This window comes from Catharus ustulatus, chromosome 22, assembly GCF_009819885.2.
Source record: "Catharus ustulatus isolate bCatUst1 chromosome 22, bCatUst1.pri.v2, whole genome shotgun sequence".
Classification (NCBI taxonomy): domain Eukaryota; kingdom Metazoa; phylum Chordata; class Aves; order Passeriformes; family Turdidae; genus Catharus; species Catharus ustulatus.
In genome coordinates, this window is record NC_046242.1 from 1,099,133 (window position 1) to 1,121,267 (window position 22,135).

At 50.7% G+C, this 22,135-nt stretch overlaps 1 protein-coding gene across 9 annotated transcripts in view; it reads left to right on the plus strand.

The window, feature by feature from the left end:
- MSI2 (musashi RNA binding protein 2) overlaps positions 1 to 22,135 on the plus strand; it is a 199,003-nt gene that overhangs the window by 170,683 nt on the left and 6,185 nt on the right. For 3 of the 9 annotated variants that reach the window (XM_033078599.2, XM_033078598.1, XM_042779894.1), the window contains exons 11-12: positions 6,102 to 6,209; positions 9,803 to 9,894. In XM_033078599.2, the coding sequence (XP_032934490.1) occupies positions 6,102 to 6,209; positions 9,803 to 9,894 (200 nt within the window). The remainder of the gene's footprint in view (positions 1 to 6,101; positions 6,210 to 9,802; positions 9,895 to 22,135) is intronic. The other 6 variants (XM_033078594.2, XM_033078596.2, XM_042779895.1 and 3 more) reach the window with 3 other exon arrangements.

Consider the following 22,135-nt stretch of genomic DNA (forward strand, 5'->3'; position numbering starts at 1 on the left):
TGGAGTGTTGAATTTCTCCAGCTTCAGCCTCCAGACACGAGTTCTTTTTATGCCTTTGTTCATCATCAAGGACCTGTCTTTAAATAATACTTGCCCAGATAGTTTAGATCATTCATAAAAATGGAGACAAGCAGCTTAACCAAATAGCTCATTTTCTTCACCGTCAGAGCAGCAGAAATGAGGCTTGAAGCAAATCAGTGCCACGTTGCTGAACTCCAAATAGGTGCCTTAATGTGGTTCCTTCCATCTAAGCTGCCCTTGCTCACCCAGCAGCAGGGAATGAAATGTAGAAATTCAGAGTTCTGTGCTGCAGAAGGGCCATGAGCTGGGGGTTCCTTGGTACTTCACCTCTTGGATTTTTAATGTTTAATGTTTGGCTTTGGCCTTCAAAATGAGTTTTAGCGAGTCCTGAGGAGTCTTTCATATCCACCAAGAAAGGGATGGAGCACCTCTCCTGCAAGGAAAGGCTGGGAGGGTTGGAATTCTTCATCCTGGAGAGGAGAAGGCTTCAGGGGAGCCTGCAGGAGAAATGGAGAGAGGCTTTACCAGGAGCCTGGAGGGGCAGGACGAGGGGGAATGGCTTTGTGCTGCCAGAGGGCAGGGGCAGGCTGGATGTGGGTATTGATAACCTAAATCAGCTGCCAGCTTTTGCTTCTTGGTCTGAGTTTTTTGGATAAATAGGTTTTGTTGCCTTTGAGAAGTTTCCCAGTTTTCAGTTGAGTGAAATAACTGCAAGAGGGTTATTGCACTTGAAATGCCTCAAAATGATGATTTGGGGACAAACAAGGCTTTGTCTCACTGATGCATAAAGTAATTACTGGGCAGAAATGCACCATTCTCGTCCTAAAAACCACAGCCTGAGAGTCCCAACAGCTGAAAAATGGGTCATTTACTGTACATAAAGTGGGAGTGCCAAATTTTAAATTACCTATATTTGGGATTTATTGTTCTGTTGGAACTCCAGAATGGGGATGTTTGCTCACCATAACACCCAGTGCAGGCAGGCATGGGGTGTGAGCAGGACAGACCTGGTCAGGCTGTGCCCTGGGATGAGGCTCCCTGATCCACAGCGTGCTCTGGCTGAAATTCCCTGATTTGCTGGAAGAGATTTTAACAGGGTTGATGTAACACAGTGGGAAAGGACAAAGGGAGGCACCTCAGGGGCTGTTGCAGTGCAGGGCTCAGAGCAGGCTTGGGGATGCTAAAGGTGTTACCAGGATTGATTAAAAGCTCAGGAGAGCCCTGTCCTGTTTCCCTGGAGCTGTGCTGGGTCCTGTTCATCAGCTCTGTGTGGGTGGCACTGTCCCAGGACATTCCAAAAAATTCCTGTGGACTTTGAGAAAGCTTCATAGAGTCTGCAATCAAATCCCAAGGAGTTAATTGCTACTAAAACGTGGTAATGAGTTGTGGATGATGTGGTAGAACCCCAATCTTTGATCAGTTCTTGGGAGCATTTGATTTCTCTGGGTGTATGTTCTGCTCTAAATATTCAGCACCGAGTTGTTCATCTAAAGCTTGGAGTAGTAGCAGGTTTTTTTTCTTTCTCATTCGTGTTTCCTTATAGAAAGGGAGGGGGAGTGTGAGACAGAGAGCCTGGAAGATGAAGGTTTTAAACATAAAGGGATTGTTTTGGGCTGGAGCTTTCCCTTGTGTGTGTTCACCATTAAAGGCGACATTCTTGCCCGGCAAATTGGACCCACGCCTGCCTGCCTTCAAAAAAAAAAATACCAGGCTCTTCTGCTTCATGGTTTTGAGTCTCTGATACTTTTGAAATGAAGCCTAAAGATCCTCCAAAGAGGATAACACAGCCTAATGGAAAGAATAATGCAAGCAAGAGCCCATCTGAAATGACAGCTGTGAGCCTGGTGCAGCTTTTCGGGCTGATCAAAGCCCCTGGGAACTCTGCTTGAAAAGGGGGGATCAGCTCCTGGGAACTCTGCTTGAAAAGGGGGGATCAGCTCCTGGGAACTCTGCTTGAAAAGGGGGATCAGGTCCTGGGAATGCCCTTTGAAAATAGGGGATCAGCTCCTGGGAATGCCCTTTGAAAAGGGGGGATCAGCTCCTGGGAATGCCCTTTGAAAAGGGGGGATCAGCTCCTGGGAGTGCTGTTGAAAAGGGGGATCAGCCCCCCAGCTCTCCCCACCCCAGCCTGCACATTAATTCATATTCCAGCCTTTTCACTGCTTTCCTGAGAGATCAGGTTCCCCCCCTGAAGGGTTCAGGTCACACACTGAGGAGCACCAGGGCTGTAAATGAGTGAAGTGTTGGGGGGTGGAGGAGCCTCTGAGCTCGATGCCCTCAGCACAGGGACCCCCAAAAACCCTGCACAGACCAGGCACTGCTTGTGTGTGAGCTCTGCAAACACCCCCTGGGCACACAGCAAGGGGGGTCCTGCTTAGGTGCGGTTTCATGATGGCTTTTATTGAATTCTCCCTGCCTCTTCCATGATTTTGGCTGTTTTCTGGAGTCAGGTGGTGATCTGAGCATCTCAGCTTCCATTTTCTTGTTTTAAATCCCTGTGCTCGTTGCTGAAGTCTGGACATGACCTCAGGTGCTCAAGTGCTTTGGCCACTAAAGCAGAGGAAATTCCTGGCATGGTATTTTTTGATGTGAGAACTAATTTTGTGATCTTTTTTGAGGTTGATTCCTGTTGTGTGACTGGTTGTAGAGGACAAGGTTGTGTGTGGTTTGAGGATATCTGGGGTCTTCAAAGGCTGATCAGAGCAGTGAAGGAGTCAGTGATTTCTTTAGAGCCAGAGCTGCAGGAGGAGGGAGAGGATACAGATGGTTCTTGGGTTCTTCCCTTGTGGTTGCCTGGTGGCCAAGCCCAGGCTGGAGGGCAGGAGAACTCAGAGATTTCAGAAGGAATGGTCCCAGCAGAGCAGGAGATGCAGCAGGGCAGAGATCTGGTGTGCCCCTAAAGCCCAGGTAAAACTGACCCTGCTCAGGCAGCATCATGCTCACCAGATTTGTTCACAACCCCCTGGAAAATCTGCTAAATCCTGGGATCCCACTGCCCAGAGCAACACAGTGGGGCTGTGGCCATCCTGTGATCCCCCTTGTCCCAAACTCACCTGAGCCTTGGACAGGCAGCAGCCATGGACTGAATCTGGGACCTCAGGGCAAAGAATTTAACCCAGATCTGTCCATCTTCCCTCCCTGCTTCACTGTTTAAAGTGAAACTATTGATGCAGGAAGCAGGGAATTTTATCTGTGAAAAATTGCACTTGGAACGCTGGTTTTGGCTCATTCTGAGCAATGAGAGAGCATGAAATTGCTGTGAATCCTCAGGGCTTTCCTGGACAGCGTGTGAGCCCAGTGCAAAGCGTTTATTGTAAAATCCCTTCTAATTGCAGTGCCTGGAGTGGGCACTGCTGGCTCTGCAGGGGCTCTGGGCTTTGTTCCCTCTGGGCAGTGGGAGCAGTGGGCACACAGAGCACAGGGCTCAAAATCAGTGCCTCAAACACACCAGGCATGGATTGATCTCTCCCTCCACCCTTGTGATTTTCCAGGTGACTTCAGAAGGCTCAGAGGGAGTGGGGCTGGTGCTGGCCATGCTCCTGATCGTGCAGGGTGGGATCCAGAGGTGCTGCCATCAGTGCTTCCCTTGCACCCATTCCTGGCACCCCCAAGCTGTTAGAAATGACCTGGGAGGCTGGCACAGGGAGCAAAGGGATGCTGAACCCCCCAGTCTCCAGTGCCACTGCTGATTCCTGCCCTCCCCAGGCATTGCTGAGGAAATCTGTGTCCACTGTTCTCACCCTGCTGGCTACAAACTCTCCTTGTGCCCTGCTCCAGCATCCCCAGTGCCCCACTCTGGGATCCCCATCAGGCAGAGAGGGCTGGTGTGAGCTGCCCATCCCTGCTGAGGGTCAGGAGCAGAGAGGCTCAGAGGCACACGGTGAGCTGGGAGGTCACACAGCATCAGTGGCTCGGCAGCAGTGACAGGGAGGCTGCTCCCAGCTGAGCCAGCCATGGATGTGGCGCCTGGCAAAGGGCATTTCAGCAGGGATCGATGGCTTTCAGTGGGCTGGATTGATTGGGGGATCCTCCAGTGCTGGAGCCATCCTGTGAGTGGATCGGTGAGCAGGGCTCTGCCGATCTGGATAATCAATCCCGGTTTCCATCTCGGCTCCCGGAGCCCGCGGTGCTCCCGCACGGAGCACGAGCAGCAATCACACTTGAGCTGTTTGGAGTGCCGTGGCACAGGGATGCTTTTATCTCAGAGCTGGGATAAAAGCTTTCTTCAGGGGCGGAGGGATTAATTTTTCACACATCTGTCCTCTGGAATGCAATAACGGAGCCTTTGTTCGGGCTCTTTCCGTGGAGCGCCTTCCCCACCCTTGTTATTGCTCTCTTCTTTTGCATGGCAAAACTTTTTGTCCTGCATTTCAAATAGATCCTGAGCGTCCCTGGCAGCTGAACAAGAGAAACAAACTTTTCCAGCCCCGCTTTTTGTGCCGTTCTCAGGGGATGCTTGGTGATTTGAAGGGGATTTGATTGGTTTTGGCAGCGGCATTTCATTCCCTGGAAAACGCGCGGCTCCGATCCCGTGCGATGGCTCAGGGAGCCCCTGCAGCCTCCAAAGGAGGGACCTGCGGGTGGCCAGCTGGTCCTGGAGTGCCATGGGAACGCTGAGGTCACTGCTCCTGGCCAGGCAGGGAGGGACAGGGGCCAGTGCCAGCTCTGCTCCTGCCTGAGCCGCGCTGGGAGGGCTGGAGCTTGGCCCAGCCGTGGCTCCGCATGAAAATGAAGCCCCAGAGCCTCAGCCCTTGTCCTGCAGATTGCTCTCTGGAGCTTGGTTTTACTCTTAACACCAAAGTCTTCTCACTCCAGCCATAACCATGTGTCAGGGGACCCACCCAGGGTGGGTGCTGGCTCTATCACCAGCGAGAGGGAATTTAGAATTTAACACTCAGGCTCAGCAGTGGTTGTGGGATGCCCCAGTGTGGATGTTTCCCCCCAATCCCCTGCACAGAGGTTCTGGCAGTTCAGGTTCAGCAGGAGGAGCAGGGCTGGCTGTGCAGTGCTGCTCTCTGTGCACAGGAATCACCAGCCTGGCCATCCTCTGCACACATTTACCTCTGCTATTTTTTTTTCCCCCCAACAGCCCTATTACCATATTTAAATGCAAGTATGTCTTTTTTGATTGATGTTTTAAGTAGCTTGAAGTTCTTCTAGCCTAGTAGTCTGCTCCTTGGCCTGGTAGCTGAGCTGTAGCTGAGCCATAGTGCTGCAGGTGGTGGGCTGTAGTGTGCTGGGCTCTCTCTCGCTCTCAGCCTCACTCTTCTCTTTCTCAGTTGTTCTCCTGTGGTTCCTCAGCCTTGCAAAGCAGCTGTGGTTCTGTCCTGGTGCCCTCCCAAGGACCAGGTCCCATCGTGGTGGCCACCCTGGGCTTGACCTGTGGGGTGGCAGGAGCATTTGGAGCTCCCAGAGACCAGGAACCTCCCTGGAGTCGTTGACTTTGGGGTTTGGGGTTCTTGCTGATTGCCTGGACTTTGCCATTGCCCTCTTAAAACACATATATTGAAAGTCAGAGTCTCTGGCAGATCTTTTGAATATTAATTAAGCAAATCTGCAATCTTGCTGGCAGCATTCCATTCTCTGTGAGGGCTCAGTTCCCTGGGGCAGGGGGGATGTCACAGAGCTCCTTGATCTGCGGCTGGTTTGCTTTCAAGAGCTTCTTCCTTCCTTTGTTTCTTTCTTCCTTTTTCAAACCACATTCCATTGAATTTTTTCTGCTTGATCCCAGCGAATTTGTGATCTCGACACGAGGACCTCCTCATATTTTCCATTACTGCTTTGTCTATAGACCAGCACGTTATTATCACTTGCAAATCAGCCCGGGAGAGAATCCCCTGGCTGTTTGTGGGGCGGGCTGACCCCGTTCTGGTGCAGGGAGACACAAACTGAGCGCTGCAGGCTCTGCCTCCAGCCTGTCCTTGGCTCCCTGGCGTGCCATGGCCATCCCTCTGTGCCCAGGGGGTTTGTGCCACCACTGGGCTGTCCCCAGCTCTGGTGGCACTGGTGGCTGTGCCCTGCAGGGACTCGTGGTGCCCTCTGGCTCCTGTCTTTACCCTTGTCCTTTTCTCCACGGCCAGGTTTCCCAGCAGCGGCTTATGGACCAGTAGCAGCGGCAGCCGTGGCAGCAGCAAGAGGATCAGGTAGGGGGGCCCGTGGAAGAGCAAACCCTCAGAGTGCAGGGTCAGGTAAAAGCTCTGTCGGTATTCTGTGTGGCTGCAGCTCTCCATCATTTCTCTGATTTTCCTCACACTTATCCTGGGGACCTGAAAACAATCAATCAAAAAAAAAAAATTAGAGAAAAAAAATAAGTAATCAATCCTGACCCAAACCCAAACTACAAGCAGAGGCCACGGGGGCTGGAGCACCTGCAGGAGATTGGTGTGAGAACTGCCAAAAACCAGGGTAGATATTCCAATTTGTTTCTTTCTTTATTCCTTCATTGCGTTGGTTTCTTCATTTGTTTGGTTTAAATTCGAGGCTCTAAAAGACACCCCAAAAAAACAGATTGAATTTGTGTTTTCAGAAAAAAAGTTTTGGTTTCTCAGAGGAGGCTGGGGCTGGGCTGAGGTGGTGGCAGCAGCTCTGGGTGCTCCCGCCGTGCCTGGGGCTGCTGTCACCTCCTCCACCGTGGCCAGCAGGGACATCCCTGTGGCAAGGGGCTGTGTCCCTTGGGGTGGCATCACTTGTGCCACCAGCACCTGGTGACACTGACCCATCCCTGTTGCGAGGGGCTGTGTCGCTTGGGGTGGCATCACTTGTGCCACCAGCACATGGTGACACTGACCCATCCCTGTTGCGAGGGGCTGTGTCCCTTGGGGTGGCATCACTTGTGCCACCAGCACTGACCCATCCCTGCCTGCTCCCACCCCACTGCTTCCATGAGCAGCCACAAAGCTTTTCTTCTGTCCTTCCCAAAACTTCTTTTTTTTTTTTTTTTTATTTTTCTTCCCCTTAAGGGAAATAAAGAAATCAGTGGTTGCCAATTGCCTTAAGGTTTAAATTTTGCAGCTCAGGTGAACGAGCAGCGCTTTGCTCAGGTGCAGAGCTCAGAGCAGCCCTCAGTGAGCCATGGCACTGCCAGCCCCGTGTCCCCTGTGCCAGCCTGTCCTGGGGGCACAGGGCTGGCAGCCCCTCGGGCTGGGGGCTCTGGGGGGCTCTGGGGCAGTGCCTTGGCTTCACCAGGCTCTTCCCGAGAGCCCCAGGTGTCAGGGAGGAGCAGGTGGGCGCAGGGCCAGGCGTGTCCCGAGCCAGAGCCTGGTGCCATGGAGGCCAAAGAAAGACACCAGGAGAACTCCGTTCCATGCAAACTGGCACTGCTTGCAGGCTACAAAGGACTCTCTGTACCAGTTCCATCCTGTGGCATGTCGAGAGCCTAAGGGGTGACTTGCCAGCCTGGTTGTGGGGATCCCCCGACTCCCAGCTTCTCCTACTGCCCCAGCACGGAGGGGGAAAAACAAACCCAAAGAGGGGAGAAAAAACAAAACCAACCCAAACAAAACCCAAGATTGCTTTTGCATATGCTTCCAGGAAAACAGACCTCATTGTTTCTGCCTCTTCCTCATGTTTTGCCCTTCAGGTTTTGTTTTACGTGCAAACAGACCTGGTGAGTTGCCCCTTAGCAAGGCACAGAGGGTTTGGCTGGATTAACGTTGCTTCCCTGATTATTATTATTTTTTTTTTAATCGGAGTGCTTTTGGTGCCCGTTACAACTGAACTGAGCATTGATCAATTCTGTGCCTGAAAATCATTTGTCTTTAATTTGAGTGTTTTTTGGTTTCTCTTTTGTTGGGTTTTCTGATTTGTTTTTTTTGGTTTTTTTGTTTTTTTGATTTGAACTTGCAATACGAAACTAAATCTAACCCTAAATTAACAACACCCTTTCTGGCAAGTTTAAAGAGCAGTATGGTGTTTGGAAATGTCTTTTTCAAGCCTCAAAATTACCTGCGTGCACAAAACTGGCAAAAAACCCCCAAAACTGACCCCAAAGAGCCCCGTCCCCCCCAGCCCCGAGTCTCAAGGAGGAAGGTGGGTTTGTCACCGGCCCCGCTCACATCCGTGCTCTGGGAGCGGGGTGGGGGTTCTGTAGAGTCATCTCCATCCCAAGCTGGTTTTGTAGGGACATCCTGGGTTTGCCACTCCATCAGCAATGGTAGTGAATTGTATCCAGGAGCAGTGGAGTCCGATCGATCTTGCGCTGCAGTGTACGGGCCCGATTCATTACAAGAAAAATGGCTGGGGTCTTTTTTTTTGTTGGTTTTTTTTTTCCTTCTTTCCTTTTCAGTTGGGTTTTTTGTTTTTCCTTCACAAATTCGCACAGCCCTCCTCCCTCCCTCGTGCCTGGTCCCAAGCACAGAGCACAGCACGGCTGGCCCCCACTTTCCCCCCTTTCAGCCAGGAAATGGGAAAGAGCTGGGAAACAGCGGGGCAGGCACATCCACCGCCCCCAGCTCGCTGGGACAGCTCTGCCCAGGGCTGCTGGAGCAACCCCAGCACAGAGAAAACCTTGTCCAGGGGGTTCCTGGAAAGCATTGATGACAGTCCATGTCATCGGTGTCCCCATCACTGCTGCCTCTCCAGCAGCTCCGGCTCTTCCCCACCTTCCTGGCACCGGTGCCAGCACAGCCTGAGCACCCACAGGGAGCATCCACCTTCAGGTGCGTGTCTTGGTCTCCCCAGCAAGCTGCAGCCCTCTCACTCCAAGGCCCTGGGCACTGACCACCTTGGTTTGTCCCTGGGGTGACATTCCTGCTCTTGGGACATGTTTGCTGAGTCAGCAGGGAGCCTGCTGGGCGCCTCCTCCCTGCCCTCTCCCCTTCCTTTTCCACGGCAGCATGTCACCAGCTGGCCTTGCTAGATGAACAGGTTCTTCTGTGCCCCAGCAGGTCTGTCCTGCAGCCAGCAGAGAGGGTCGTGTCCCTGTCCCCATGCTCAGTGCCACCGTAAATCCCCGTCGCGCGTCGCTGCTCGCGTGCCAGCAGGGTCCTGAATCGTCCCCAATGCCATCCCAGTGACCAGGGGACAGCTGAGCTCCTTCCAGCACACACAGCTCTGCCCACATCCATTCGCTGCGGGCGGGGCTGTGCTGCCAAACCCCTCCACTGGTTTTGACAACCTCACCCATTCTTGTATTTTTTTAATGAATTGGGACCTGAGCCACGGAAAACGAGCAAAGTTAAAAGTCTGAATGCTGCAAACTCCTCCTAGACAACTTCACTATCAGTGTCACGTTTCTTTTGAATCCACCTGACATATTTTACGTGTAAAACATTTTTGTCGTGTAAATGCTTTTTTTAAGATACAGTCATTGGGGGGGGCACATTTTTCTCTTGCATTTGACATGGGAGGGCTTCATCTGGCAGGAGAGCGAGATGAGGAAAATTTGGCAGGAGAGGGTTCTCGTTCCTTCCTCTTTGGTTCCTTGACAAGCCTGAGGTTTTTCCAGTTCCCAGCCTGTTGCTATCAGTATTCCTCCCTGAGGACTGGAGACAAAACCCATCAGGCCACACTAATCCAGCCCTGTGCCAGCTGCCTCGGGCAGCGTGGGACAGCGCAGTGCAGGGGCTGCTCCCCTCCCCAACCCCTGGCACATCTGGATTTTGGGCCCCAGTCCCGGCTTGCCAGTGCTGCCTTTGAGCCCTGCGCCCCAACAACCCCTTACTGGACTTTATACTTGCCAGCTATAACAAATCTCGTAACGTGAGCTACTGACCTTGATGGTGAGTGTGAGCAGTTATGTTTTGTTGTTTTCTCTCTTGCTTGGTTGGGGCTGCTGTGAGAGAGGGTGTCTCTGAGGCAAACTTTCCGGCCTCTCTTACACTCGGACGTGCACACCTCCTCTCAAACACTCTTCTGAGCGCTCTCAGCGGGAAGGTTTGTCCACACCTATTAATCCTCTCTCAGTGTCCAGCTTCTTGTTAGTAGCAGCTGGTTGCATGTTTTTTGCTTGTTCGGACGAAACGGTTCAAGAAACGACTCATATCAACTCTTGAGAAATGTCTCTATTTTTTTGTACACTTTCTTTCTTTTGATGTTTTTTATTAATTTCCCTTACTTAAAAAACAAAACACCTGTCGTCCCGTAAAACATTTCACATCTCCCCTTGCCTGTTCTTAGAGTGTATGTATCTGTGGGACTGAACTAAATGCATGCACTGTAGTAGTCGTACTGGTAGCAGTAGATGTAGTTGTAGAACATGCATTGTCGAGTTGATATTACAGGCACCATCAACGCGAACGAGCGTGGCAGATAAAAGCAGAGCCCTGGCCTGATTGAAAGCGTAGGGATAACCCAGCAGAGAGCTGCTGACTGCTTGGATCCATAGAGCCCTATTTGTTAAATCCCATTATCTGGAAGTTTCAATTGAAGCCGGCTGTAGGCAACCTGCACCCCCCCCGTGCAAGAACCCGCACATGCTGTTATGCTCACAGTAAAACTGATGCTATTTTTTTTTTTTTTTTTCAAATTAACCCCCCCCCAGGAATTGAAACACTGGCTATAACTGTATTCTCTTATTTTTATTTTGTATCCAAAAGAACTTAAGATATTTTTCAAATCATTTTACAATCATGGTTTCTCCATCAGCCTGTTACTCGTCCATATTAGCCCATAGACTCATTCGTTGGCGGTCGTAGACCAGATGTGCCACACGCAAATCACTCCATTTGGGAATCCAAATAATTCTGTGTGTGTGTGAGGCGGCTCCCTGCAGCCTGTCCTGAGCCACCAAGCGATTGTTTGTAGGTCATAAACCTTAAATCTTATTATGCAACAGAGACTCCGAGCTAGTGATGGGTCGTACTCATTGCCATGTCACCCAGCTTAAGGGAACATTTTTAAATGAAGATTTAACATTTCATAAATATCAGCATGAGGAGTTCGAGGCAAGTTCATCCTCTGTGCCACGAGCCAGCAGTGGCTTTGCTTCTCCTGCCTGGGTTTCTGTGCTAAACTTGGAAAACGCAGAGACGGCGCCGCAGTCACTAAATCCAACAGATGGTAATTGAGATCCCGAATTAGGCTTTGGTTTATTTGTTTAGGTTGCTGCTTGTCAGAAAACATCCTGATGGGAGCAGAAAAGCTCCTCTGTGGTGTGGTCACCCCTCCCCTCCTCCCCATGCCCAAATCCAGCTGTGCTGGCTGGGAGCGTTTCCCTGCTCTGCTGGGCAGAGCCACACACTCATTAATGCACTTAAGGCAGCAAGGGCTTTCAGAGGAAATAAAATACCCAGAATGGGCTTCCCAGTGTAATTAAGGATTTGTATCTTACCTCTGACAGAACAGTGAGTAAATCAAGCAAACAAGCCCTGGGGCTGGCACACTGGGGCTGCCCCTGGTGCTGCCAGGGAGCTGAGCCAGGTGTGCCAGGGCTGGGATAAAGTTCCCTTTGGATCTCAGTCCTCCAGGGAAAGGGGACCCTGCCCAATGCCCCCCTCAGAGGATGAAGGGAGGAGTTACCTGAAAGTCAGCAGAGCCATAAATTGCACAGGGTCGAGGAAGTTTTGTCTGACACTTAGGAAGGTGCTCCAAAATCTAATCTAGGCACAGTTTAGCAAATTGTGGCTGTAAAAAGGGGGACAGTGGTTGGTCTGTGTGTGCAGGGGGAGAGGATCTGCCACAGGCTCATGGAGATGTCAGGAGGAGCATTTCAAAGCTCCAGCCATGAACCAATTTGGGATTTCTGCAGCCCGCTGGGAGCACTCCCTTGTGGCACAGTGGCTCTGGTGGAATTGTTCTCCCTTTTTTATTCTCCTCTATAAAAGTACACAAAGTGCAATCCAGGCTATGTAATCTCAAAAGCCAGAACCTAACAAGTGGACCACGTGGGAGCAGCAAGGGCTGGAATTTCTCACTCCACTGGAACCGCCAGTAATTATGTGACAGAGCCTGGCGGGTGATGCTTTGGGAAATTAATGGCTGCATTGGATTTTATCCTTTGCTTATCTCCCTGGCAGAGGCAGAGCGTGCTGGGGGGTGGCCAGGCAGGGACCCCACACTGCAGGGGCTTTGGGGAGGGCTGGGAGGGAGGAGAATCATCCTGGCTTGAACAGGAATTCCATCAGCCAGGCCCAGCACGGAGCAGCCCCGGGTGGTGAATTTGCTCTGGAGGAGCCACTGCACATTCCCAGGGTGGTTTTGGCCTTTTTCTGATAATACTACAGCCCTACAGTTACTTGGCTGTCTACTACCCCAGACTAAAATTTTTAAAAAATAATAGTAATGATAATAATAATGAAAGGGACATTTTTTCTGTTTGTCTCAGAAGTGCTCCAGGATGGGAATCCCACAGGTCCTTTTCAGAGCAAGCTCCAGGCAGAAGAAGCCTTGTGCCTTGTTTTACTGCAGGATGCCACTTTTGGATCTTTTTTTTGATCCATGAGGGACTGAGCTTCTTCTTGCAGCACCAGGGAGGGAATTCAGCAGCTATGAAATAATTTGGTGCTGCTGCTGCTCGACCTTGGCCACAGCAGCTGGTGTTTGACAGGGCACTGGGCTGAAGTCTATTGAGGTTAAGATACATCAGCTTTAATCAATAATTTTGTAATAGAAAATCTTGTGTGCTTGATAAATCATCTCCAGTGCAATTAGTGACCACCTCTGAAGTGCAGTTGAAGTTAATCTGTAGCGAATTTAGCCGGTAACTTTTTAATGGTCTTTTCCATCAGGAGAATTATTTTCCACGGGAAAATGCTCCTCAGAATGCTCATCCACAGCTGCTTTGTTTAGGAAAAAATTCTTCTCCAGGAGGGTGGTGAGGCACAGGCTGCCCTGGAGGTGTCCAGGGGCTTGGAGCAGCCTGGGGCAGTGGAAGATGGGTTGGAATAACTTTGGCACCCTCCAAAGCCCTGCCACAGCCAGTTATCCAAGTTTTATTCGCTTTTCTCCCAGCAGGAGCTGGGGACAGAGCTCTTGGTGGCTGTAATTAGACTTTGCTCCCCACAAGCTGTTGCAGAGTTTGAAGTGGGGTTTCTGCACGTGCTCTCCAGTGCATGAGATCTTTGAGCACAGGATGGAGTCTCGTGCATTTTAATCCCTAAACAGGTAAAACAGTGCCAGAGCTGAGGGTAACTCTCCTCTCCAGCAGCAGTTGCAGGCTGTTAGCCATTAGTGGAACAACTGAGGCAGTGCTCATTGGGCTGACACACTGCTGTCAGTATTTTCATGCTGATTCTCTGCCCAAATGCTTTAAAAGTAAATACATAATTACAGTGATGGTTTCTCTCCCTCTCTCCTTTCTGCCAGAGGAGCAGAGCAGTATTTCCTTGCAGCAGATGTTGGTGTGCATCTGGCTCCGTGAGAGCTCGAGAAGCAGGGTGGGTTAGGTATTACAGAGAATGAAAATGGATCTGCAGGTATATAAACCTGAACTGTTAAAAAATACTAAATTCACACAGCCATGACCTTTGTGAGCGTTTCCTGATGGTTGAGAGAGCCCAGAGCTCTGTGTCCTGAGCAGGGCTTGGTGTGGCTGGTGCCACCAGCTCTGCCCCAGCCCTGTGCTGGGCTGCACTTACCTGGTGCAGAACCTGGCTGCACTTACCTGTGCAGAGCCTGGCTGCACAGCACTGGGGTTTGCAGCCTGGATCCCTCTCCTGTTACCTGGAGAGCCCCTGAGCATCCCCCAGCCCCTGGGCTCCAGCAGCAGGAAGGTGCCCCCAGGCAAGGCTAGGACTCGAATTATGCAGCTAAACAAAGACCCGGTTTTGGTTTAATTTTTCTCCTGTATTGTCTGTTATTGTACAAAAGGCTTCAATTTCAAATTACAGGAGTGATAGCCAGTTAATGTGGTACAGTGGGAGGCCGGAGTTGCTGTTGCTATGGCGATGGAGTTCGGCTCATTTGTTTTGTAGATGAGTAATTACTACGCAATTAGAGTAGGCTAAAAATAAAGGGGCCTTTTGTTCCCTCTTACTCATTAATATTAATAAAAGACCTGTCCGGGCTGTGGTAAACAATTAATGCAGATGTGGTTGCCCATGGTAAAATTAACAGCAGCTTCTGTGCTCCTCTGGTGAGGTGAAGGCAGCAGCATCACCTGGCTCAGCTCTCCCTTGGTTTTAAAAGGAAAAATGGCCACAGAGGGGTCTGTGATACCCCAGCACCTGAGCTCCAGCTCTGATTTGCCAGCTGATGGGTGGTAATAAGTGTTAAAGCCTCGTGTGCAGGCACAGACAGCGAGAGCAGCGCCGGGGTCGCGCCGGCGGCGCCAGCAGCAGCAATTCCTGGTGCACAGCTCCTCACTCATCCCCCTGAATAAATGCCAGGGCTGGAGCAAGAAACTTGCCCAAAAACCTGAGCACAGGCAAGGAGAAGCGTGGTGCTGCTGGAGTGACTCCAGCACGGCGTGTCACAAAAGAGTGTGAGGAGCAGTCCTGAGCCTCTGATGGGAAGTGAAAAGATGATAATGCACCCAGCCTGGATATTGGGATGGAATTGTTCCCTGTGAGGGTGTAATGCCCTGGCACAGGTGCCCAGAGCAGCTGTGGCTGCCCCCTGGATCCCTGGCAGTGTCCCAGGCCAGGCTGGATGGGGCTGGAGCAGACTGGGACAGTGAAAAGTGTCCCTGCCATGGGACAAGGAATGGGACTGGCTGGGCTTTCAGGTCCCATCCACACCATTCTGTGATCCTGTGAAGTATGTAAACATTAATCACATCATAAACTGTAAAACCAGTTAAGTTGGCAGGAGCCAGTTAGGGAAATGACTTTACAGGACAGCATTTATCTGCCCCTTTGGTTGGCTTGTGAGTTCCAACAGAGCTGGTGCCTGCAGGGAGGGCTGATGGGTGCTCACCTGCTCCCTGCATCACCCCTGGGGCGCTCAGCACCCCTGGAAAACACCATCAGGAGGGCAGAACCTCTCCAAAGAGCAAACAGCCCAGCACAGAGCCCTGAATGCTCTGCTGGGGGGCTGTGGGTGCACAGAGCACATCCCTCCCAAACTGTTTAACTAATGGAGGGAATCGTAGCAGAGCCTTTGTAAGGTCGACATTTGTTTGTTGTTAAGGATCTAATTAGAAACATGAGAGGAAGCTGAATGGCTGCTTGCTCGGCTAATTAGCGACATGCACGAAGACCACTTTGAACTTCAAGGACACAAAGCTATTAGCGCTTACATCAAAAATGGATTAAACTTCTGTGCTTTTATAATGATTAAAGATGAGCTGCTCGAGAGGAAATCCTTTTGTGAGGCAGTGACAAGAGCTGGCTCCCTGACTGCAGCTCCTGAGAGCGGATCTTTGTGTGGCCTCCGTGCCCTGAGCGAGTGACACCGCTAACACACGCTATGGAAAATGGGATTAGGCAATAAATATTGATCGTGGGCAAAAAAATCACAGCTGAGCTGCAAAGTGCAGTTATTTGTCCTGCTGCATAACTGCACAATTACAGCAGCTGGGTTTGAATGTGCTGAATTCTGTGTCTTTTCTCCTGCAAATTGGTGCACACCAGCGGTTTCCAGATGTGGAGGCGCCTTGGATGTGCTGAGAGCAGCTCCACATGCAGCAGTGGGCTTGGAAAACACCTGCACCAGGTGAATTTTTTGTCCTGCCCAGCCTGTGGCAGCTGCCCAGCTCTGCTCCTGGCTCATCTCAGGTAGTTCAGCAGTTGTTTTGTGCTGGCAGGAGGACACAGGGCTGCAGCAGGAGCAGGTGCCACACCATCCCAGGTGCCATTGTCACCACCGTGCCCAGCTCAGGAAGGTGGGCAGCACTCAGCCCTCCCTCCTGGCTCCCACTCACTTCCAGCAGTAATTGCCAGCTCACCACCCACTGCTTGCTGTCATTACCCTGCGATATTCTGATGTGTGAAGCCTTTTCCGAAGGGGCTGCAGAGGCAGAACAACCTTTGAAAGTGTGACTGCAGCTAGGAAATAACGTACAGACAGTGCCTTGTTAGGGCAGATCTCGGTGTGTCTCAGTCTCATCACCACTTATTTTGCTGATGAGCCCGACAGTTGTTGTATTTTCCTTTTTCCCTGCAGGGGAGGGATAACCTGGGGCAGCCTGGCTGCTCCCCATTACGGAGCGTGTCGGGGTGACAGGGAAGGCGCAGCGCTCACGTTTGATTTTCCACTCAGGACTGAGCCAGCTGTCATCTGCAGCTCTTCACACTTGCAGAGGAGCCGTGTCTGCCACGGGGTTCTTAGAGGGAGAGTTTGCTTTTCAAGTCTGCTTGGAGCAGAGGGATGCAGGTCCCCATGAGAGATGTACAACATGGCAGCTCTCATCCTGACGCCGGCGTTATTTGTTTTTCTGGTTTGTCTCCCACTTTCCCTTCCAGCGAGTTGGGAGCTGTTTGTACCTTGTTATTCTCCAGAATATCTGTGTGTTTCCAGCTCATTATTTCTGAGACGTTTGTGAGCTGGAGCATTGATCCGAGTTCGAGGTGTGCCACACGCTGCCTGCGACAGAAACCGCGCTCTGGAAGAGCTCAGACACGAGGAGGCAATGCTCAGCCTGACCACAAATGAAGGGGTTTGGAGCTCTGTGAGGTGATTGCTATAGGAAAAAAAAGAGCCTGAATATGAGCTTTTATTTCTCAGTGCACTCCTGCAGCCTGAATAGGCCGCTGAGAACCAGGAGCAGCGATGTCTTATTTCAGACTGGCATTAATTTGTACATCCAGTCCTGGGTAAATGACATTCTGGTTGTTAGCAGCTCTGAAAAGCAAGGTACAAACTCCCATTAACTTCAGCCCTGACTGCACAAGGAATTAGCTTTGGCCAGGCGATCTGTAACACGGGTGCAGTGCTGCTAATTGTATTTATAAGGCTCTGAGCAGTAATGATGTAAGATTTGCATGCGGTGCTGAAGTTGTGCTGGTTATTTAAGGAATCAGCGTCACGCTGTGAGTGCTGCTCTGTTAGTCATGCATGCCACAGCGTGGCCATCACTGCTGTGCCCTGGGACACTCAGGGTCCCCAAGGAAGGTGGGATTGTCCCCACAGCTCCCACTGTGGTTTTGCTCTGTGTCCTCTGCAGCAGTCGTGCTTGGGTGGCTGCAGAGGCAGCACAGCAGGCTGGGGTGCCTCAGAACAGGTGATTCTGTGACAGGCTTTTCTTAAAACCCAGCAGTAAATGCACCCAAGTGACTCAGATTCATAAATTCATAGGATCCTAGAGCTGGTTGGAAGGGACTTCAAAGACTTTCTAGAGCTGCCCCTTGCACTACACCAGGTTAGTCCAACCTGGCTTTGAAATGAAATGCCACCAGGCTGGGGGACAGTCCCCTGTCCCACCTGGGCTGCCCATGCCCCCACGCCCTGCCTGCTCCCATCCCTGTTGGCAGCACTCAGTGTTATTATATCATTTACTCCTCTGAGCTGGAAGATGATGTTTGCAGCATGTTCTATGAATTTTTCATAAAGATAGAAAAACAGACTAATCTTGTGAGCTTTGAGTCTTGGTGGTGGGTAATGGCTTTGATTTAAAGCATTTTGTCTTAATGATAGTTATATTGAAAATTTCCTGCTGCTTTCAAGCACGTTTAGTTATTATCATAAACATTGATGGTAGAAATGCCTGCCAAATTGTGCGTGGCTGTTTATGGCAGATGAGAGAGTCATCCAGAAATTAGAGCGCTGGATCAACAAGTTGTGAAGGAACCTGCACAGGAATCCAGCCTGAGGGCAGTGGGGCAAGGCAGGAACCAGGAGGGTCTTGAAGGAGAAAAGAGATGTCCAGCTCTGGTTGTAGGATATGCTTGATAGGAGATGAAAAATGAATTTCTGATGAATCATAGAATCATTTATGTTGGAAAAGGCTTCTAAAATCAGTGAATCTTACTTTAACCCCTCACTGCCAAGCTCCCCTGTCCCTGCAGAGCTGCCCATGCATGGCTGCCCAGGGACAGGGAATATCCTGCCTCTGCTCAAAGAGGAAATCCACTGAGTTGTGGTGGTTTCTTTTTTCCTGAGGATTTCCTCACCTGTGCACTGTGGCAGGGAACAGTGCCACAGACACAGATTCTTCACTGTTCCTCACCTGGATTTTGTTTTAGTTTTAAAATACTCATGTTTGTTATGATAAACACGCCTGCAAAGGTGTTTAAGTCTTTGGGGTTTGGTGCTGTAGGAGAGGAAAAGGTGTCACCAAGGCTCCATGGGGGCTGTGTGCAGGGGACAGTGATCCCCAGCAGTGTCTCTTAGTCCTCTGTGCAGATTGCCCCTGCTTTGATGCCTTTGAAGTACAGTGTATTTTAGTGGTACTGGAGTGTTTTCTTTGTCATCAGGTCTCATTTACTAATCCCCAAGGGCCTGACTGTCATCCCAGTACCGTGTGAGTTCCCCTGTAGGACACTAATGTCAAAATCCTCACGTTTCTTCTCCTTTTCCCTTCCTCTTTGCCTTCATCATTCATGGCTGAGTTGAGTTTATTTGGGTGGGATTCCAGCCTCCAGCTTTGCCCAGGCCTGGCAGCATTGGGAAATGTCAGCAGGAATGCTCACTTAGAAATTCCTCAGGAGTTCATGCAGGGAGTTTATCTTGCAGCAGTGACCCTTCTTGTTGGACAGGGATTAAGGTGCCAGCAGGGTCTGTGTGAGTGTGGCAGAGTGCAGGAGCAGCTCTGGATGAGCCCCCTGCCCCTGCCTCAGCCTGGGCTGCTCTGGGCTCCAGCTCTTGGCTCCCTGACATAAATCACTTGGCAGAACGTGGAGAGGCATCTCACACGCATGCTAAATGGGGATAGAGGCACTCTGCTGGAGGATGGGTTGGTAATGAAGCCTCTCTGCAGGAAGAGGTCCAGCTCCTGCTGTGCCAGCCCTGCACAGCAGCTCCCAACTCCACCAGCACCAATACTGGCATTGAAAAACAAACCCTGCTGGGGCTGCTTTATGACCCCACTCTTGTAATACCGTTCTGTGTCCCATCTCGCTTTCCCTCACTGCTTTTCAGTGCTGCCCAAGTCACTGTGGCACTGGGCAGAGCAAGCCTGAGGCTCTCCAAAGCCTGTCCCTCTGACCTGCAGGCAAACATTCACCTGCTGATCACAATTCACAGGCTCAGAGTCTTTTCTGCAGGAAAAACCACAGCAAATTCAAAGTGAAGGAAGCAAGACACGAACCTGCCCTGTTCCATCCCTGGCAGAGCTCCTGGCTGCTGGCCCTTGGTCTCCCCTGGCACAGGAAGGAGCTCCTGTAGCCCAGAGGATGGAGGATCACTGGGGCTGAAAATGAAAGGTGGTTGGCTGTGACTTACAGGCACATCTGATCTTTCCCTCAACTCTCCTGACCTTGATCTGTCACAGGGCTTGCTGGGGACACCTGGGATTGTGAATTTTGCACAGAGGAAGCCTTGGAGCTGTGAAGGTGCCCACTGGAGGATGGCTCCCTGTGCACTTGGTTGGGAAATGGGACCAAAATGGGTCCTTTGCTGCCAGGACTTCCTGAGTGCTGGCAGTTCTTGGAAGGGGAGAAGATGGCCCTGCCATTCAGTCAGTGCTGATCCAGAGTCATTCATGGTCAGCTCAGCCCTGGGACCTGGCAGCAGGTCAGGCTTTGCTCCTGGTGCACAGTCAGTGGTGCCCTCCCCTCCATGGACAGCACAATCCCCTGGCAGGTTTTCAGCAGCAAGCTTCCAAACATCTGCCCCAGTTTCTGTTCTTGCCATGGGATGTTGGTGGCCAGGGGAAAAGTCTCCAATTCCTTCCAGCCTGCAAGGAATTAATGTCAGTGCTCTGCAATTCCCACAGTTCACAGCAGCCTTGGACAGTTTCTGAAAGGAAGTTTTCATCAGGAATTTTGTCATAAGGACACAGGTTTCCAAAAAGTATTAACTTTTCTTAGTGATGCAGTATCTGGAGTCTAGAGGCGTTTTTTCCTTCTTCCTTTTAGTCTCAGGGTACTCCAGGTTTGTGTAAAACAAACTTGTTTCCAGGTAGTTCTTGCCAGAACACGTCAGGGTTTGCATTCTGGGGGGGTTGTTCAGGGTCCCTTTGCTTTGTGGTCAAGGTGCCTCTGCCTCCAGGTGAGCTCACCTGAGCTCCTGGAAGAACACAAACACTTAACCATGGCTGAGCAAATCATTAAAATATGGTTTTCTGAGCCTCCTGCTAATTATGGGAGCTTCCTGTTTTATTTATAGGGTCTGGTGCGAAGTGTTGGCTCTGGAAGAGCTCCCAGCTTTTCCTGTGGAGTTTTTCAGGCACCACGTGGAGAGGTGCCAGGGCATCCCAGCCTGCACACAGCACTCCCCAGCTGTGCTCTGGCAGGGTTTTCCCTGCTGTGAGCAGTGTTGAACCCCTGGTCAGTGGATGAAAAATGACCTTTTCACTCCCTGCCTGAAGGAGCCATTGCCAGCTCTTCCTGCAGTGCAAACCCTGACCTGCAGCCTGGGGAGATGCACACGAGAGGCTGGGTGGGCTGTGGGGGCTCACAGAGCCTCTCTGCTCCCTCAGCTGGTTGTTCTGGAGGTTTCTGGAGCTGCACTGGGGTTTGCAGGAGGGCTTTGCTGACAGGATGCCCCCGGCCGTGCCGTGTCCCGCTGTCCCTCCGAGCAGCCAACTGGGTTTTCTGTGTGACTTGGCAGGAAAATTCACATCCATTTTATTGAACCAGCGGAAGAGAAGGGGGGAAAGTGCTGGCTTCTAGTAATAAAGGGCTTTGGAACATCTCAGCTGGGTATTTTTCTCCACGAGTGAGAAGACCAAATGTTATCTTGACATTTAATCTTTAATAATAAAAAAAGGCTCTTTGTTTGCCAGCGAAGTCCAAAATCTGTTTACTCTCTCATGCCTTATTTCTTTTAACTTGCTAGCTTAGATGTCCTACTTACCCTCCCCTGCTACCAGAGCTGTGGTGAATCATTTACTGTCCAGGGCTGACTTTGCTGTCACCACAGAGCCCCCAGCTGCCAGGTGTCCCTTCCTTGGTTTGAGAGCTGGGGACCCTTGGGTGGGCGATGCAGGGGACGGGGCCAGGGCAGGGCAGCTCCAGCCTGTGGCCACCACAGCACCTTGGTGAGAGCACAGGGCTGGCTCCAGGCTGGGTCCAGGCCAGGAGAACCCTGTGGTCAGTCCGTGCAGCTCTGAGCCCTTGGGCAGGGGTCACTCCAGGCCAGCTGAGTGCGTGACCTGCTGTGTGGTCAGTGGGGAGTGGCAAAGGCTGAAGGAGCCCTGGGGCAGCCTGGAGGGTGCAGAGGGCGTGGGGGGCAGGCTGTGGTGATGTCCTGGCACTGCCCACGCTGGGGACACGCACGGGGGGTGTGGCAGACCGGGCTCCCTGTGCCCCAGGTACTCCCAGGTTCCAGCCAGGTGTAGCTCCAGCTTCCCGCAGCCATCTCCATCCAGCTCCTCCCAGTCCGCTGAACTTTTCTTTTGCATTGAAACTTCTTCCTCATGAACTCTACATCCAAGAGCAGCCGTGAGAAATGCCAGAAGCCTGACCATCCAACATGCTTTAATATCTAAATTTCTCCTTCCGTTTCATTCTTATTTACATTGTTTTTCTTTCTCAAAAAAAAAAAAAATTAAGGGAGGAAAAAAACTAAATTTTCTTTTACTTTCCACATTAGGAGGTGAGTTGTCATCCACCCTCTGGAATTCTTTTTTGCTTTTGATCTTTATTTATTTGTTTAATTTTGGTTGATGTCCCAAGCATGGTTTTGGAGACGAAGGTAGGTCTTCGCTCTCCAAATCAAAAGGAAAAAAAAAAACTAAATAAAACAACAGTCTCCTTGGTCATATTTAAAAGAGAAAAATCCAAACTGTTCCATTCCATATCATTTAAAGAAAAAAAAAAAATCAACTATTGAACTATTTCTACAGCTTACTGATCTAAAAGGGCGGGTTTTTTCCAAAAGTATCGAATGGATCCAAAAAACTATTTTCCTAGACGTGATTCAAGTTATTTGCTGTCAACATTTTAATATCAATATTACCACAATGTGTAGTCTCAAACTAGTTCCTTTGTAGTTTGCATGGGATGTGAATGCTGTCTCGGCGTGCCCAGACCTAGAGAACTTGTTACTACTGCATGAGCATCAAGTCAGATGTTGAAAAATACCTATTATATTTTGTGATAATTTGGTGAAAATGAGCACCTCCAGTCTCTGGTTGCAGTAGTGTGTTGAATGATTGTTCTTTTTTATTTTTTTATTTTTGATTTATTTTTTATAT